Source organism: Vidua macroura, chromosome 13 (genome assembly GCF_024509145.1).
Source record: "Vidua macroura isolate BioBank_ID:100142 chromosome 13, ASM2450914v1, whole genome shotgun sequence".
Classification (NCBI taxonomy): Eukaryota; Metazoa; Chordata; class Aves; order Passeriformes; family Viduidae; genus Vidua; species Vidua macroura.
Genome location: NC_071583.1, coordinates 2,850,400 through 2,864,644, shown reverse-complemented (window position 1 = coordinate 2,864,644; position 14,245 = coordinate 2,850,400). Strand labels below are relative to the sequence as shown.

General features: G+C 44.1%; 1 protein-coding gene across 1 annotated transcript in view; it reads left to right on the top strand.

The window, feature by feature from the left end:
• Window positions 1–14,245, top strand: part of CHL1 (cell adhesion molecule L1 like) — a 98,032-nt gene that overhangs the window by 64,618 nt on the left and 19,169 nt on the right. Inside the window, exons 10-18 of the mRNA XM_053989270.1 lie at window positions 3,613–3,744; window positions 4,282–4,419; window positions 5,134–5,245; window positions 5,913–6,079; window positions 7,671–7,836; window positions 8,978–9,102; window positions 11,174–11,275; window positions 11,472–11,669; window positions 12,818–12,888. Of these exons, the coding sequence (XP_053845245.1) occupies window positions 3,613–3,744; window positions 4,282–4,419; window positions 5,134–5,245; window positions 5,913–6,079; window positions 7,671–7,836; window positions 8,978–9,102; window positions 11,174–11,275; window positions 11,472–11,669; window positions 12,818–12,888 (1,211 nt within the window). The remainder of the gene's footprint in view (window positions 1–3,612; window positions 3,745–4,281; window positions 4,420–5,133; window positions 5,246–5,912; window positions 6,080–7,670; window positions 7,837–8,977; window positions 9,103–11,173; window positions 11,276–11,471; window positions 11,670–12,817; window positions 12,889–14,245) is intronic.

The window sequence follows — 14,245 nt, the reverse complement described above, 5'->3', positions numbered from 1 at the left end:
ATGAGAGAGAATTATTTTTTTTCAAAAAATAGCAATGCAAGCCCACAAATTGTTTTGACTTCAAGTGTTTATTTGGTTGCTGTCTGTAGTTCACCAAACCCAAATATAACCTCCAAATCTTACAGGATCATAATGATCTAAAGTTACTTTGGTCTCGACTGAGGCTCCTAGGTGGGGTTTAACAGAAATAATTGTTACAATATAATGATTAATTATAGTAATAATGTAATAGCTAAGGGCCTTTGCAGTTATGTCTCGTAATACTTTCATTACTCAGCCAGAGCAAAAGAAAAGAGATTAAATTAATGGGAAGCAGAAGCAGAACTGGGTGTTTTAATCAGGCTCAATCTTTCTGTTTCACTGGAAAATTGCTCCAAGAGGGATGCAGAGCCCAAGGTGGCAACAGCAGCTGCTGCTGGCCCTGGGGTGGGATGGATTCCCAGCCTTTGGGAGGAGAATTTGGAGAGAACTTGACAAATTGGGAAAGTGGTGTGGGATAAAAAGGATGGCTTCAGGAAGAACAAGCACAGAGCAATTCTCACCAGGCAGCACTGATTGGCCTCATCAGCACAGGCTGGGAAATGCCTGCTTGGGTTTATTGGGAGAATCCACTGGATGGCAAGAGGAGCACCTCTGGGAAGTGTTAGTCTGGCAGAAAAGGCAAAAATCATCCTGGAAAACAGAAGGAAAAGTGTTGTTGTAAGACACTGCTGAGAACTGAGAAGGCCTCACCTCAAGTAAGCAGATTTACAACTTCACCTTCTTCAGAAAAGGTCAGGAGAAGGCAGCAGAGGTGGTCACAGGGCTCAAAATCGTGGCATATGGGATTAAAAAATATAGATATCTTCAATTTAGGAGAAATTACACCTGGGGAATGCACAGCAGCCTTCAGAGGAATGCAAGATTCTCCAGCAAGTTCCCTGGGGGTGATGGAAGACAGGGGAGAGTTAAACTGCAGCAAGGCAGAAGCTGGTTAGATGCCCCAAAATTGTTCTACTCATGGGGAAAACACAGTGGGAGAGGCTGAGGGGAAGGTTTGGATCCTTTATGGGTATTTTAGATGCAGATGATCCTGCTCTGCAGGGGATGCCCATTTTAGAGCCCTTTCATTTCTGGATCTGTCAGTATTTCCCATAAAGACATAAATCAATCAGGAGGAGCAAATTGATAACTCTTACCAGGAAGAATAAATGATACAGTGAAATATTTGCCATTCCAGATTAAGTATTTGATTATCCAACCCCTGGATTTTGTAGTTGCTAAAATATGTGAATATTTTGTTATATTTTGTATACTTTAGGCAGTGTAGCACATCTGCCACGTGGAAAAGAGGTTCTTCAGCCTTTCTGTGAAATTGCATTTCACACCTGGCAAAATCTTATTGCCTCTGACTTCACAGCCTCTTCACTTCCTTGGAGCACCCACAACAATTCCAGTGCTGAGAAAGGAGAGCAGTGACATCAAATATCAGCTCACAGCTCCAGAGTGTGGGCACAGGTAGAGATAGGAAGGGATCCTTCAGGTGGTTTTTATTCAGCCTATGCCTGGTGTCTCCAAACCAAGGATATATCCTACTTTAGTTTGTGGAAGATTTAGAGGAAAAATTCCAAACCAGCAATTTAATCAGGACTGCTACAAACCTTTTCACCTCTGTGCCTTTGACTCGTCTTTTCCTGATGAAACCATGGTGTATATGAGAGAGAAGGAAAAAGATCTGCAAAACCAAAATATTCTGGTGTTTGCAGAGTTTTTCCCCTGGAGCCAAATACCAGGAAGCTTAACAGATGTGGTCATGTCACTGTGGGATGGGAAGAAGCACTGAGTGAGGATGTTGGTAGAAAAATCCCTGCTGTGTGAAGGAAGTGGGATGATTTTATCGTTTTAAATAAGCTTGAGTGGTTTGAATTTGACTTTAGTCTTTATATGTTAATTAAACCATTCCTGGTGCTCTCCTGTGGGAATGCTGGTCTGGGTGTGGAAATGCACCCCACTTTAGGGGTGTTTTTTTTTTTTTTAATATCTGTGTGAATATAAGCAGTGGTGTTTTGCTTTAGCATATCTCACTGATAGCATCTGTTGCTGTATTACCAGGCAGCAGCTCCGTTAATCTTCAAAGCATTTTCTGAGCATTAACTAATGAATCCTCACGTTTTCCCTACATTAGCTCACCTCTTTGATAGGGAAAGAGGCCCCATGATCTTCCCAGCACTTGTAGAAGAGGCAGTGTCAGGTCTGGTGTTAAAATCTCTTAAGTTTGGTGCCTTTCAAGGGGAAATGATGAATTCAAGGCTGTGTTTTGGGTTGAGGCTGCCCACTGAGGGCTCAGGGACCTGCGTTCAGTCAGAATTAAGCGTTTATGAGATAAAGTCCCTTTTTCTCCCCTTCATTTCCCTTCCCTCATTATGGATGTCTATTCCACATGAGGTTTGGGTACCCGATGCTCAGGGGCTGCTCTGCAGAGCAGAGTTTTCCCAAAGCTTCCCCGGAACAGCTGGGAAAGGAGAGCACGGGGGATGCAGCAGCACTTGGCTGCTCCTCTACCACCACCCTGTGGCAGCCACACCGCTCATCCCCAGCCATGAGAGAATGTTTTACCATTCCTAAATGTGTTCTGGATCAGTCTCTGGTCTGAGTACACCATGGAGAAACAGGAAATCAAGGTGATGGTGCATTTCCTCAGCACAGGGAGAGAGGCAGGTGGATCAAAGGTGGTTCAGTGCTGTCCTGGAGCTCTGTCAGCTCACAGGGAAGGTGATGGGAGCCACTTGCTCGTGCCTGGAGAGGGGAATTCGAGCTGGATGGATATTCCCACCTTGTTTGTCTTGCTGCAATAGCCTTACCTGAATTCATAGATCACACTCACATCTGAGGGTCCTTGTGGAAATGCCGACCCATTCCCTCCTTCCCAGCCTCTCCCTCCCCTGTGCATTCGTTTCCCACCTGGATGAACGCTGCCCGTTCCCCCACCCTGCCTGACACCCACCGAGCCTGCGGGACAGGACTGGCGTGTGCTGATGCTAATTTTACCTTTCCTTTACATGGGAAATACGAGGAATCCAGCTCAGCCGCGGGATGGATGGGCTGTGAGCAGCGGCTGGGAAGTGTTGGTGGCGTTTGCCATCTCCTGGAGAGCCCCAGCAACAGCAGAGGCACACGTTGGGCTGTGGCCGTGGTGCCTTTGGATTTCAGCTTTTCTATTTCCCATCTATTTGTAACCCTGCAGTTCTTTAGTGTGTAACTCCAAACTCCACACTCAGTGTGAGCTGCTGCTTCCCCATTTGGGGCAGACACAACAATTCCTCTCCAGGCCTGGCAATCAAGGACACCTCACTGCCTCAGGCCAGAGAGATGGGAACAAAAGTGACTTGGGGGAGCAAACTTGGGGTCAGTGACTTCATTAGCTGAAGCTGTAATTAGAACTTAGAAAAGTGTGAAAACCCTGACCCATTGTCCATTTTGGGTGTAGCCTCTGGGTCTGCCCTAAATGTACCTGAAGGCCCTTCAATAAATAGAACAGCTTTTATTCTTTTATTCCCTTAATTCACTCTTGCCTCTGTTCTTAGGTAGTCCCAAAAAGGCAACAACTGATTCCTGTTGTGTCTCTTTCCCCAGAGCCTCCCCAGTGGCTGAAGAAGCCCGAAGGTGGGGTCTACAGCGTGGGGACAAACCTGGTGCTGCTGTGCGAGGCCATCGGGAACCCCGAGCCCAGCATCCAGTGGAAGCTCAACGGGATGCCCATCGATGGTACGTGCAGGGGCCAGGGTGCTCCTCCAGGCCCTGCCCAGGTGGGGTGTGCCTCTGGATCACCCAGTTTGAGGGGACCCACAACACGCTGAGTGATGTCTGGTTTGGCACCTCTTTAGATATGAATTGTTTATTTACTTTAAAAAACTGAATATTTAAATAGGATTCTTGAAGAGGGTGGTGGTGAACATTGCACACGTGGAGCTGTGGTACCTTTGAGGTGCTGCCCTGTAGCTCTCCCATCTTTTGGGGATCTGGGACAGCTCGAGGGCTCCTTTGTGCTTCTGAGTAAGCCCAGGTGGCTCTATTATTATTATCTCTGAGGTGAATTTACTGGAATTTGGTGCTCTGGGGCTCTTTCCTCAGGCCATGGCACTGCTGGCCAAGGCAGAGCCCTGGAACTCACCAGCTCTTGGGCACAATCTCGGTTGGATCCTCAAGATGCTCTTTCCTTTGGCTTCCAAGCAGTGAGGAGAGCCTGGGAGCTCCCCAGTCACGGTGTTCCTCCAGCTCCTGACACAATCTGGTGTTTTCCAGGCAGGACCTTCCGAGGGAGAATCTCCACCAGGGAGATCAGCCTGACCAACCTGCAGCTGCAGGACAGCGCCGTGTTCCAGTGCGAGGCCACCAACAAGCACGGCACCATCCTGGCCAGCGCCAACGTCAACGTCCTCAGTGAGACCCCCGGGCTGTCCCCTCCCAGAGTGTCCCCTCCCACATCCAACAGCCCAAGCTGAATCCTCAGAGCAGCCTGGGGCTTGTCACCATCTCATGGTTCCTCAGGGTTCCTTTGGGTTCCATGGTTTCTTTGGCTTGTCATGAGCACCTCATGGTTCCTTTGGCCCCAGATTTTAAGAAATGTTGTCCAGATTGATGCCACAGGTTTTGTCATGGGCAGTGTTATGTGCTTAGCACAGGCACTCCTGAGCTCTGATATATTTTAGAAACGTGGTTGTGGTTGGCCTCAAAAACATGAATTCAAACACAGTGAAACCACTGGGGACTGAATTGTGACCACAACTCTGGTTTTGAATTATTAAGTGTGCTTTTAGTCTTTGATTTTAGTTGTGATGCTCTGTCTGTTCCTTGAAGAAAGGGAGTGAGGGAATTTATTTAATAAAAAACACCTCTGGAGGCAGCAGAACTGGGTCTATTTTCTCTCCTGGATGTTTCAATTTCTGACATGTCCAGCAGTAAACCCCTGCTATCTCTGTCAGTGACGCTTCTGAGAGCTCAGCTGCTCTCCAAGCAACTCTTCCAAACAGCTGTGAAATTCCCATTAAACACCCCAGCCTCTCACCCTTGCTGGAAAAGGACAGGATGCAGGGCCAATATGTATGTTCCTAGTTCTGAAATGCAGTGCTGCTCACCCTGAATTCTCTCCTGCAGATATTGCCCCCCTGATATTGACCCCAGATGGGGAAAACTACGCCACAGTCGTGGGTTACAGCGCCTTCCTGCACTGTGACATCTTTGCCTCACCTGCAGCAGATGTCAGATGGTAAGATACTGGGAATTGTTTTTTTTTCATATGAAACAAGTTCCTTCCAAATTTGAAAAGTCTGCTAGTTACTATTTCTATGGAGTTAAGAGTAGAAATTTATAACAAAACTGTATATAATGTAAATTCTCTGTGTTTAAATGCGCTTTTAAGAATTCTGAAGAACTGGTTTGGAAAAAAAGAGTTCCTGGAAGTCCCCATTACTTGTTTGAGGCAAATGCCAGGCTACACATTGAGCAAGACCATGCTGTTGATAGCCAAATCCTGCTGCAGCTTCATCAGTTTAATGCTGGCAACCCTTCAAGTTTGAGCACACTATTGAGGTGGAAATGCAGTGACTTACAGAACACATTTACCTGGACATGCTTCTATAGGCTTGGAAATCACAGGATTGTCACAGCAGGTGACAGGTGCAATAAAATTGCAGGTGGCAGCTGTAGATTAAAGACAGAATATTTTAAAGAACTTTTGAGGCTCTGTCCCTGTGGCTTTGGTGTGCAGGACTCTTAAGTCCCTTTATGATTTGCTGCACGTGCATAAATTATCTCACTAATCCTGACTTTAATTGCTCAGTGGCAAAGCTGAGTCCCAAAATTCCCCTGCGCTAACCCCTAACCATGAACTAACACTTCCTGCAGTGACCCAGGCCTGTTTTTATCACCTTTAGGACTAAGGATGACAGCATAGAGCCCCTGTCAACGTTTCGCTACGAGTTAAACAAGAACGGCACCCTGGAGATCAGGGACACGAAGAAGGAGGATTCGGGGTCCTACGCCTGCTGGGCTGCAAATTCTGTGGGGAAAAGAGCAATCACTGCTAATCTGGATATAAGGGGTGAGAAAAGAAAAAAAAACTCTCACAGCTGCTAAGATTTTATGTCCATTTTTATGTCTTTTATGCTAAGATTTTATGTTTTTCAGGAAGGAGTGACTATTCAGTCCAGGGTACAGATTTGTTCTGTGACTTTAGGAATTCTCTGGATATTACAACCTGAAATTGTCACAGGTCTCATATATATATATATATGAGCCTTTAAAACAAACCCAGCTTTTCAGCTGGATTTCTCATATGCTCTCCCATGGTGCTCATTTTCTTGCAGAAGCTGCACAAGCCACCAAAAATTTGCATTTACACATTATCTCGAAATGATTTTGTCTCCTTTTTGTCACTGCCCTGTTACACTCAGGGCAGGCTCTTGGCTGACCCTTGGGAGCCTTCCCTGTGCTCCTGGGCTTGGTGGGGCCCTTGTTGATCCAGATGTGTTCCTGCTTCTCCCTTAGCTGTGGGATTCCTTTCCCTAAAATTCCTTCCTGTCAGAAGGTACATCCCAAACTGGACTAAATCCCACAGTGGGCACCAAACACGATGCAGGGTGCTGCTGGTTGAAGGACTTTGCACTGGGCCTTTGCCTGTTTGTTGATAAATATTTTTAAACAGAGCAAATAAAAATCCTCAGATTTGTTTACTTTTAAATTTGAGATCCATCCCTTGTGCTGCAGCTCTGCTTTAAGGGATTTGTGTGGTTGGTTGGCACGAGGGGTTTTCCCTGGAGGGCAGTGGGCAGCTCCTGTTGGGCACACAGGTGGCATTTAGTGAGTTTTGTACAAATCTGCTTAGGATTTAGGGCTTGCCAATTAAAAACAAAACAAAACAAAACAAACACTTAAATACTCAATTAGCAAAGCTCTCTGATGTAGGTTTGCTATGACAGACTTGAGGAAAAAGCCCATTCTTTGTGTTCCGTTTCCACCCACTGCCTCGGCTTTGGGAATTTTACAGTGATAATAAACATGAAAATGTACAATGAAATTCTCACAGAGCAACATTTCAGTGCAGAAATAAATTCAAGCTTAGTGCTTTCTTCTTACTTATTCATCTGTTTCTGCATTCAGATTATAGTCAATTAAAAGAACAAACTTGATTGCAATAATTTTTTCTCACTTGACTTTAATATGCTTGTAATTTTTCTTGGATCATTGCCAAAGCTTATTTCAAATGGCAATTAGACATAAAAATCATATTCAAGCCTTTTTTTTTTTTTTTATCATCCATTTCATGACAAGCTGCTAACAAGGATTTTCACCTGTACTTTTTTTTTTTGTGGATTTTTCTTTTTCTGGAGCTCTTTGGTTTGGAGCGAACTAAAAAAATGTTTCAAGATAAAAAATGTTTCAAGATAAAAAATGTTTCAAGATAAAAAATGTTTGAAGATAAAAAAAAATGTTTCAAGATAAAAAAAAATGAAATCCTGGCAAATATCTATTTCAAACCCCACCATCGCTCACTTGAAATGTTTGTATATATGACAAAAAAAAGACATGATTTTTGCTCCTGAAGTTGATTTGTGTAGATGAAGTGCTTGGTGAAAATTTGTTATAATAGCCTCTCTCTCAACTAATCAAAGTGTTTTTCTGTGATCAATCAGATGCTACAAAACTTGTTGTTACTCCGAAGAACCCCCGAGTGCTGAAATCACATTCCATTTTATTGAAATGCCAGGCTGAGTACGATTCTCACTTGAAACACAGTTTTAAATTATCCTGGAGGAAGGATGGAGATGAGCTGCCAGTCAACAGCACGGAAGGTGGCAGGTGAGTGGGGAAGGAGCAAGGCTGTTCTTGATCTCAGCTGGATAATCTGGTGTGGTGCTGGAGCTCCATTAAACATGAGCCTTAACAGCTTGAAATGCAAATTTGTGTCTGCAAAGAATTCTTCATGCGATACCTGAGTAGATCTGCATTTTATACACATCTAAATATAAATGCAGCAGTGTGAGTTTCGAGCCAAATGGGTTTGGGTTTATTAACTCTGTTACCATCGTAGCAGAATATAAAGTTATATATTAATATATACATTAAACATATATCTATTTTTATGTATAATACAAATGTTGGCCTAACCCAAGAACACAACCCTGACCCCAGTGCAGGTTGTTTCTCCACTTCAGTGGAACCAGTATTTTCTTATAGTTTGCCTTTATTTGGCCAAAGCAAAGTCTTTGCAATGTTGAAGTGATGGCAAACAGCTTTCGGGGATTCTGCCGTGAATCTTTCCTACATATGAGTTTAGGATTTGGAGGCTGAATTTTGCCCTATTTTTGGGTTTTCATTGACCTCAGGGGGCTGGAGCTCAGCCTTTATTCCACAGAGGGGTCCCACGGGGAGAAATCAGATGTCTTTATAAATTACCACAGGAGAGAGATGATTTCCTAAATACTGGAGAGGCTGAAAATCCCGCTGAGCCCTCGTAGGATGGTGAGGCTGTGCCATGGAAACTCCGTGTCTGCCACGGAGCCCATGGCCTTGGATTCTTGGCAGCTTCCCTGGTGCTTTGGACATCACACAAATGCCTTGGGAATGCCCAGTTTCCCTCAGCCTTTCAAAAATTCCATCATAAACCCCATATATTTGTCTCATTAATGACGTGCCAAAATCCTATGGCCCAGACGCTCATCCAGCGCATCTCAATGTGCTTCTTTTCAGAGCAGGACTGACAGGCCAACCTCCAACCACAGAGGCTAAATTGCCACAAAATACAAATAATACTCCTCAGCACAGTGGAGAGCAGAGCCACAATTACATTTTAATGCAGCAGGCCCAGTGTGCAGCTGTTTAATGAAAGTGCCCCGTGCCAAGTTCTATTGAGAACAATTTTTCAGAGAACATTGTCTGTGTGTCACACTCATCTTACATATTTTTCTCATCCTTATTAACTTTTTTTTTTGCCCTGCAGGATAATTCTGGACAGGGATACCCTGTTCATATCCAGTGTGCTCCTGGAGGATCAGGGGGTTTACAGGTGTGTGGCCAGCACTGCCCTGGACTCCGCTGAGGCCGAGACGCAGCTGATTGTTCTGGGTAAGGTTGATTTTCCTACTGCAACTCCTTGCAGCAGGAGTTGCCACTGCAACACTTCCTTGCTTCTTTTCACAGAGCCTCAATAACCCAATTTCACAGAGCCTCTCACTCCTTAAGCTCAGCTGGGCTGTCCCTTATCTCTGGGAATGGTGGTGCTGACACAAACTCGATTTATTTTCGTCTTTGGTGCAGTAAGGTGAGGCAGCATTTTTGCCTCAGTTCAGTGGCTGCAGGAATTGCCCAGGCTGGAAGGTGTGAGAGCAAACTAAGAATGGTTCTGCTGCTGCTTTGAAGTCCTTGGCCAGTCCTTCACAAGACTTGGACTGGTTTTTGAAGGCCATCAGGCCAATATTTGGATGTGCAGCTCCTCAGAAGATCAGTGTGAGTTAAGCAGCTAAAAGGAATTAATTCTATCTGTGAACCTGAGCATGAATGATTGCCTGGGGGCAAAGAGCAGAGAAGAGCCTTGACCCCCTGGGTCTGAAGCTTGGCCTTCTGAGAGCATCCTCACCACCTGCATCCCTCCCTGAAGGACCCCTTGGAATTAAGAGGATGAACTTGTGGAGCGCTGTGTCCAAGGGCAGCAGCCAAAATTCTGCTTTGTGGTCACAGTTTTGGCCAGCCTGGTCTAGGTGAAAGTGTCCCTGCCCATGGCAAGGGGCTGGAATTAGATAATCTTTAAGGTTCTTTCCAACCTGAACCATTTTGTGATTTTATGATTCTCTGACACCTTTGCATCATTTTAATTACATTTATTTTTGCTTCATTTGACTTTTTTTTTTTATTGCTGGCAGTGATTGCAGCAAGAAATAAGTCAATCTGCCCTTCAAGATGTTTTTCCACTTTAAAGGGGTAATATTTTTCAGTAAATAGTAAATTAGGAAGATGCTGTGCACATTATTTATGGTGCTGTGTCCTTCAGTGCTGTATAATTCAAAATGTTTGTAGATTATTCGTTACTTCACTTATGAAAATTTCATAAAGCATTTTATTCCTTTTTAAAAAGATGTTTTGCAGGAGAAGAAAAACAGTTTTGTGCTCTTTACCCTTGTTTATTGCATATGAGAAAGGTCTTGGTGAATTAACATCTTATTTTCCAAGTGAAAAATTCAGGATTTTGCAATCAAGGACTGGTGGGCTGACTGAAGAACTAAATAGAGACATCAGATTAGGGGCAATTAAGAGTAAAATAAATATTCAATTATAATAATTCTAAGTATTTGTTGTGTGTTTAATGAACGGGTAGAGGGGTGAGAATATTTAAGATGCACCATCACCATCTTTAAATTAATATATTGAATTTTAACCAGCTGTGCTCTGAGGATAGAGCAGAAATAAGCCTGCAGATTAAACTGTGCTTTCCTGATATTTTCCCAGATACAAGAGAAATAGGGAAAGAAATAAAAAGAAAATAAAAAATAATCCAAATATAAACTTTTTAACTCCTTGATGTACCCTTAGATAAAAACTCAGTATTTTAATTTTTAAAAAATCAGTACGCACGCAGTGGATTTTTTTCACAATGACAAAGACAGTTGGGTGCTCTGGTTTTTCTGTAAGAAATGACATTTTCAGTCAAAAGTTTAGTTGGGACAGCATTAGTTGAGCTGGCAGGTAGTGAATTTCCAGTTCCCCATTAACGTAGATCCCCATGGCGGGGATGATGAACGTTCTCCTTTCCCTCACACCCTCAGAGGCCAGAGCTGAGTCTCCTTCTCCCATTCTGATTTGTCACAGGGTAAATCCACGTGATGCTGGCACAACGTCCTGCCCAGAGCAGGGTCAGCACCCACTAATGATTCAGCAGATCCTGGGGTTGATTTGGAAAGAAAAATCAAGCACAATAATGCAGGTAGAGAGAGATGGATTCGAGAAGGATTTTGTGTTTATGAGGGAAAAATCAGCGCCAGAAGATTTGGGATCTTTTGAAGCAATTCCTACAACCTGTCCATCTTGAAATCAGGAGGTGTTTCACCACCATCTTCACTGACTGTGCTGTTCCAACCCTCTGGAAAATGCCAGGACAAACAGAAATGCCTTGCTGTGCTCCTGACACTTCTTTATTTCTCAGATGTTCCTGACCCACCAGAAGACCTCCAGCTCTCGGAACACCAAAACCGGAGCGTTCGACTCTCCTGGAAAGCTGGGGCCAGCCATAACAGCCCTGTTAATGGTAGGAAGGGGTTTCCAGCATAACTTTTTGGGGTTGTTCAGAATTCTGGCACATCCTCGTTGTCACAGGACACAAACCCTGCTGACGGCCAGATTTAATCACTTTTTCTAGGATAGTTCATTTCCACCCGCGCTGTTCACGCTAAGTTATTTTTTTATCTTTTTTTCCTTTGTTCTTTGTCCTTTTTCCCGCCCAGAGTCAATTATAGAGTTTGAAGAGAACCGCTGGGAGCCGGAGAGGTGGCAGGAGCTCAGCAGAGTGCCAGGGAATGACACCACAGCCCTGCTGTCCCTGGCCCCCTATGTGAATTACCAGTTCCGCGTGGTGTCCGTCAACGCCGTGGGCAGGAGCCAGCCCAGCACACCATCCCTGCGCTATGCGACCCCTCCAGCTGGTAAACCTGGCTCTGCTTTCCTAAATATTAGTGTTTTCAGTGCTTTTTTTTTTTTTTTGGAATATCTGTGCCCTCCCATGCTCCAGAGGGTGTGAAGGGATCAGGGTAGCTTTCACTGCTCAGTGGCAGCCTCAGGGATTATTAAAAGTAGGTCCTGTGGTGGGAATTACCCCCAGCTGGTTTGGTGGACTGGAATAACCCTCAGTAATTTTGGTGGGGTAGGGGACCATTTAAATGGACTGTATTAATTAAAGCAGTGCATTTTCAGAGAGGTAAAATCAGCTGGAGGATGTCTCGTGACAAGCCGTATTCTGATATTGTTGATATTAATGAGATGGGAACCCTTCTGGGGTGAATTCTTCAGTGATTGGTAAAAAAGAGCAGCCCAGCAGTTGCACATCAAATGTCCAGGTGTTGTTTTGAGCATTTGATGTGCAGTTAGAACAAATCTAAATTTTAATGACCCAACTTGCTGTGCTGCATAAAATTCCCAAGGATGCCAAAGGGAGGGGTCCACGCTGCTGAATTTTCCTACACCTCCAGCACCTCACTCTGCTGATTTCCCACCCTTTGCAGACCTTCATGGACAAACAGTTCCTGGAGAAGGGCTGGGTTTACAGGGAGCCTTTTAGGAGCACTAAGCTTGTCAAAAATCTCCATTTACAGAGCATTCACTGGGGCAGAAAATGTTGTCTCCCTGAAAGTCATTTTAGAGGCCAACTGTTCAGCACAGCATTTGCATTCCTTGGCATTTTCTCTCTTTTTTTCCTCATTTGCACCAATTTCAGGTCCCTCTTCAGCTTTCCAGCTGTGTGTGCACCTCTAATGATGCACCTTCTGTTTGCTATCCCCACAGGGAGAAAAATCTCTTCCTCATAATCCCCCCGCATCTGGTGCTTTCAAATCTAAAAGTCACAGTTCCATGTTAGCTGGTGGCTCCAACCAACAGGGGCACTTAGGAGTCCAAACTGCATAAACGACGTGCTTGTGTCCCGTCAGCTTGGCTGATCCAAGTCATTCATCTCATGAACGTTTTTTGTCTAAGAGTCTGTCACGAATAGGGGAATTTCCCATCCTTTCTGGCATTTAAATGCTAAATGCGCATAAATGGGATGTGCAAACTAACCTTGCCACCTGTGTGGTTTCAGCTCCAGATAAAAACCCAGAGAACATCCGAGTTGAAGCTTCTGAACCCAATGAAATGGTGATGAAATGGGAGGTAAGGCAAGATTAGCAAATCCTATAGGAGTGATCCTTTATTCTTCTGAAAGGTGAATCTGACTTAAACGTATTCTGCATTTTCAACCCCAGTATCATTTTTATTTCAAAAGACTGTTTTTTATGTCTGACTTCAGAAGATATTAAAAAAAAAATGGAATTCCAGTAAATCATAGTGAGAATTCACCAAAATTTGCTCTTATTTGCTTATTTTATGCAAGAAAATGCTTCAAATAATTGTGGTCTGACCCTGCTCTGCAATTAAAATTACCAGCCAGGCCCAGGGAGGGGATGGGTGGCTCATGGCTTCTACCCTTCCAGCCTGGAAGTTTAAAAACACCACAGATCCCTTGCCCAAGAGAATGTGAGCTTGAATTTTTACACCATGAACTAAAGAAATGTGGATAAACCTCCAAAGCCTGTGATGTGCATCAAAGGAATTATGTAAAAGTCTTGAGGATGGTTTCCAGACTTCAAATTTCCTGAGTTTTAAGCCTCGAGCTTCTGTGCCAGCAGTTGAGTTATGTGTTCCTTCATTTAGCGCAAATATCCACAACTGTGGAGGGAAGCAGGTTTTTGTTGAGGCTGGAATTACACACAACTTGCATGAGATTTACTCCTCAATCTGCTGCTCCCAGCAAAGAACAACAAATGTTTCCCCAGTGGGAAATCATGGTTTGGGGTAGAATTGCATCCAAAAGGAGATGGCCCTCAAGATCCATGGGCTTGGATTTGAATGGGATTTTTAGTCCAGGGTCAGGAGAGAAAAATTCTGCCTCTCAGAAAAGGTTGGATTTGATCTTGGAGGTCTTTTCCCATTTTAATGAATCCATGAAATGCAGAGTTTTAGTACCCAGTATGTTTCTTGGGAAATACTGGGATGGCCAACACATCTTTGAGAACCAGGAGCTTCATAATCACTGCTCAGACAGGGCAAAAGTGGAAGTGAAAGCTGAGCCTGAAAGGAGAGAATGGGATGGAAAGGCTTGGCTAAATCTTGTTGAATCATTAAAATGTTGTCACACAGGATATTCATTTATTTATGGCATTTCCTGTGTGCTTTTCAGAGGAACTGCTGGGCACTGCACAGGCTATTTCTGACAGACAAAGGCTGCAGAATGATGTCAATCTGCCTATTTTGGATTAAGAGACCAGCTGAGCTTTAGCGACTGGGATTTTCAGCCAAGGATTTGCAGCTTTAAGGGAGATCAAAATAAAAGTCAAGCAGTGCTGCAATTTAACTCTATACAAGAAATCAGGTTTTTTAGGAGGAAATTTTTACTTCTCCAGCTTCTCTTGCAAATCCCAGTCTGCTATGGAGATGGTGCCTGTGAGAAATCTCCCAATCTCCCAATTCC